The sequence below is a fragment of the Psittacula echo genome (genome assembly GCF_963264785.1).
Source record: "Psittacula echo genome assembly, chromosome: 6".
NCBI lineage: Eukaryota > Metazoa > Chordata > Aves > Psittaciformes > Psittacidae > Psittacula > Psittacula echo.
Genome location: NC_137743.1, coordinates 69,108,262 through 69,111,248, shown reverse-complemented (window position 1 = coordinate 69,111,248; position 2,987 = coordinate 69,108,262). Strand labels below are relative to the sequence as shown.

The window sequence follows — 2,987 nt, the reverse complement described above, 5'->3', positions numbered from 1 at the left end:
AGACGCGGACCCAAGCACAGCCTCGCAGGCACCTTCCCCGGTGCTGGGGCCGTTGCCGCTGGAAATCCCCTTTATCGCCAATGTGTCCTGTTAGGCAGTGGAGGAGGAGTTGAATGCTAGAGTTGTGGAGACATTCCAGGTAGCACGGGGAAATCCTGAGAGGCTGCTGTCTTTTAGATCACTCTTCTAAACAAAAGTACATTGGCCTTTACATTTACCATAGAAGTAGGTCTAGAAGAGCAATTGGGGAACTTAAACCTACCTCAAATTCCAAGGATAAGAACAAAGTCTCTACCAAATTCTGTAACAAATTCTGAGGCGCAGCAAAAACCCCATGGTGCTTTTTCCTAATGGTAAATTGGATAACTTAAAAAGAAATTAATTCATGACTGTTAACAACCAGATCATGTTAAGAAATCATGCAGCGTAACAGTCTTACCAAACCTACCTTTACAATTAAGTCATGGTCGAATTTTCATTACTTCGAGACACGTTTTTGTTGTCATGCAAGACAGAAATAGTTTATAAAACCATAGAAGAAGATGATAAATGTGACCAAAACCAGTAAATTGTTCAGCCTGGAGAAGAGAAGGCTGCGTGGAGACCTCATAGCAGCCTTCCAGTATCTGAAGGGGATGCTGGGGAGGGACTCTTCATGAGGGACTGTAGTGACAGGACAAGGGGTAACGGGTTAAAACTTAAACAGGGGAAGTTTAGATTGGATATAAGGAAGAAATTCTTTACTGTGAGGGTGGTGAATGGGTTGCCCAGGGAGGCTGTGAATGCTCCATCCTTGGTGGTGTTCAAGGCCAGGTTGGATGAGGCCTTGGGTGACATGGTTTAGTGTGGGGTGTCCCTGCCCATGGCAGGGGGGTTGGAACTAGATGATCTTAAGGTCCTTTCCAACCCTAACTGTTCTATGATTAACTTATCTGTTCAAAGTTTTATTTATTTATTTTTAAGATATTTTGTACAGCTTGAAATGGGTGATGTTGAAAAAAGCAAGAAGATCTTTATGCAGAGATGTTCTCAGTGCCACACAGTTGAAAAAGGTGGAAAGCACAAGACGGGACCAAACCTTTGGGGTGTATTTGGCCGCCAAACAGGACAAGCTGAAGGATTTTCTTATTCAGAAGCGAACAAGACAAAAGGTAAAACTAATAAGTGACATGGATGAGGTGCAGTGATGGAGGGGACATATATGAAAAGAACCTTTCTTTAGAAGTACAATAGAAAGCCTCACAAGGAATTACAACTGCCTACTTTGTACTACTGCAGACGAATCTGAACTATAATTTCAGAAACAAAAATCTTAGGTCCCTATGTTAAAAAGAACCTTTACAATTATTCAGCACACCAGATCAGAAGGTATATAGCTTTCCTAGAATTTTGTAATATCAATGGTTAAATTTCCATTTCTGTTTCTTGAGAGTGCTTTTAGATTCTGTCTGCTGGTCACCACCCTCTACTGGCACCGTGGTGTGCTGCGGTTTTTCTGCTCAGAGCACTTGACTAAATACCGTCACCGACTGGTAAGCTGTGCCTTTTCTTGTGTTTTCCATGCAGACAGTCTTGAAAAGCAGTGAAATATCTAAAAGTGGAGAGTAATTCTGTGTTTGTTTCGTTGTTTTTCTTTTATATTATTTGAATATAAATTATATTATTGGAATCAATCTATTAATTACGAATACAGTCCTGTTTGGTTTTGGTTTAATTTGTTTGGGTTTTTTCCTGGTTGCTAAGATACTTTAGAATTGGCTGACTTCTTTGTTATTCTGTGATTTCTAGGAAATGTTTTGTGACATTCACTTTATACTAGGACTTTCTTGACACAAAAAATTGCCAGCATATATTAAGTATTTTTTTCTCATTAAAAATGTAGTGAACAAATCATACAGGTGTTAGTACAAGTTTTTAAAAGAAAGCCAACTAAGTGATATCTAAATCCACGTCAGACCATGAGAAGAGTCAACTCTGGAGGACAGAAGAGAAACCTGAACATGTTGTTAGAGGTATTTGTATAGTCTTGAGTACAACAGTAGGCTGCTTATGTTGACAGAGACAGGTTTTATCAGGGTTGGAAGGAAACACTAATAGTATTTCAACTTATGTCAGGATATTCCAGGATCTGGCTGCTGACAACCATTTTTCTAATGCCCTTCAGGGGAGAACAGCCTTGATGAATTTCATGCTAATCTGTAGATCTCATTTTCAACAAGTGTATGAAATTAAAAGTTGGATCTTCTGCATTCTGGAATTACAAAGATATATCTTAAAAGTATTAAGTAGTTGTATGTGGAATAGTGCAAAGAACTGCAACTCTCTATGATGCAAAAAAGGATTTACATTTGACTTATTAAAGTGACACAAAGACAACATATACCTTGTGCATTTTACATTATGTATTATTTATGCTCACATTCCGCTTGGATTCTAGACACATTATGTTCAGGAGCATCACACCTTTGATTTGAGATGGTTGACATTTTCATATCAACAACATACATGCTGTTGGGCCAGCCTTGTATTTTGTAATGTTTTTTGTTTTTCAGGAATTGTCTGGAGTGAGAGTACAATGATGGAGTATTTAGAGAACCCTAAGAAATACATTCCTGGTACAAAAATGATTTTTGCTGGAATTAAAAAGAAAAATGAAAGAGCTGATCTGATTGCATATTTGAAAAAAGCAACTTCATGAAACATTGCTGCAGCAGTTGTAATGTTAGTGAAAAACGTTTCAGATTTTGAATAGCTCCTATGTCAACTTTTAATGTTTTTATGCTAATTATTCATTAGGGACTAGCATTAGCAAAATCAAACAATGAAATATTTTAAGATGCTATGTTCTAATAGAAAACATTGGAAGGTGAGAATTATTTATATTGTATTATGTATTTCATAGACCTTTGTAGAGTGTGCTATAGAAACACTGTTCCTTTCTATAAGGAGATCTGAGAGCCCAATCTGCAACTAGTTATTCAAACACT

At 37.7% G+C, this 2,987-nt stretch overlaps 1 protein-coding gene across 1 annotated transcript; it reads left to right on the top strand.

Annotated features, from left to right (window-relative positions):
* Positions 1 to 982: 982 nt before the first annotated feature.
* LOC308222645 (cytochrome c) lies at positions 983 to 2,698 on the top strand (the record flags this gene model as incomplete). The annotated part of the gene is made up of 2 exons (XM_080620918.1): positions 983 to 1,151; positions 2,553 to 2,698. 2 exons carry the CDS (start codon positions 983 to 985, stop codon positions 2,696 to 2,698), a joined length of 315 nt encoding a protein of 104 aa, XP_080477044.1.
* Positions 2,699 to 2,987: the final 289 nt, after the last annotated feature.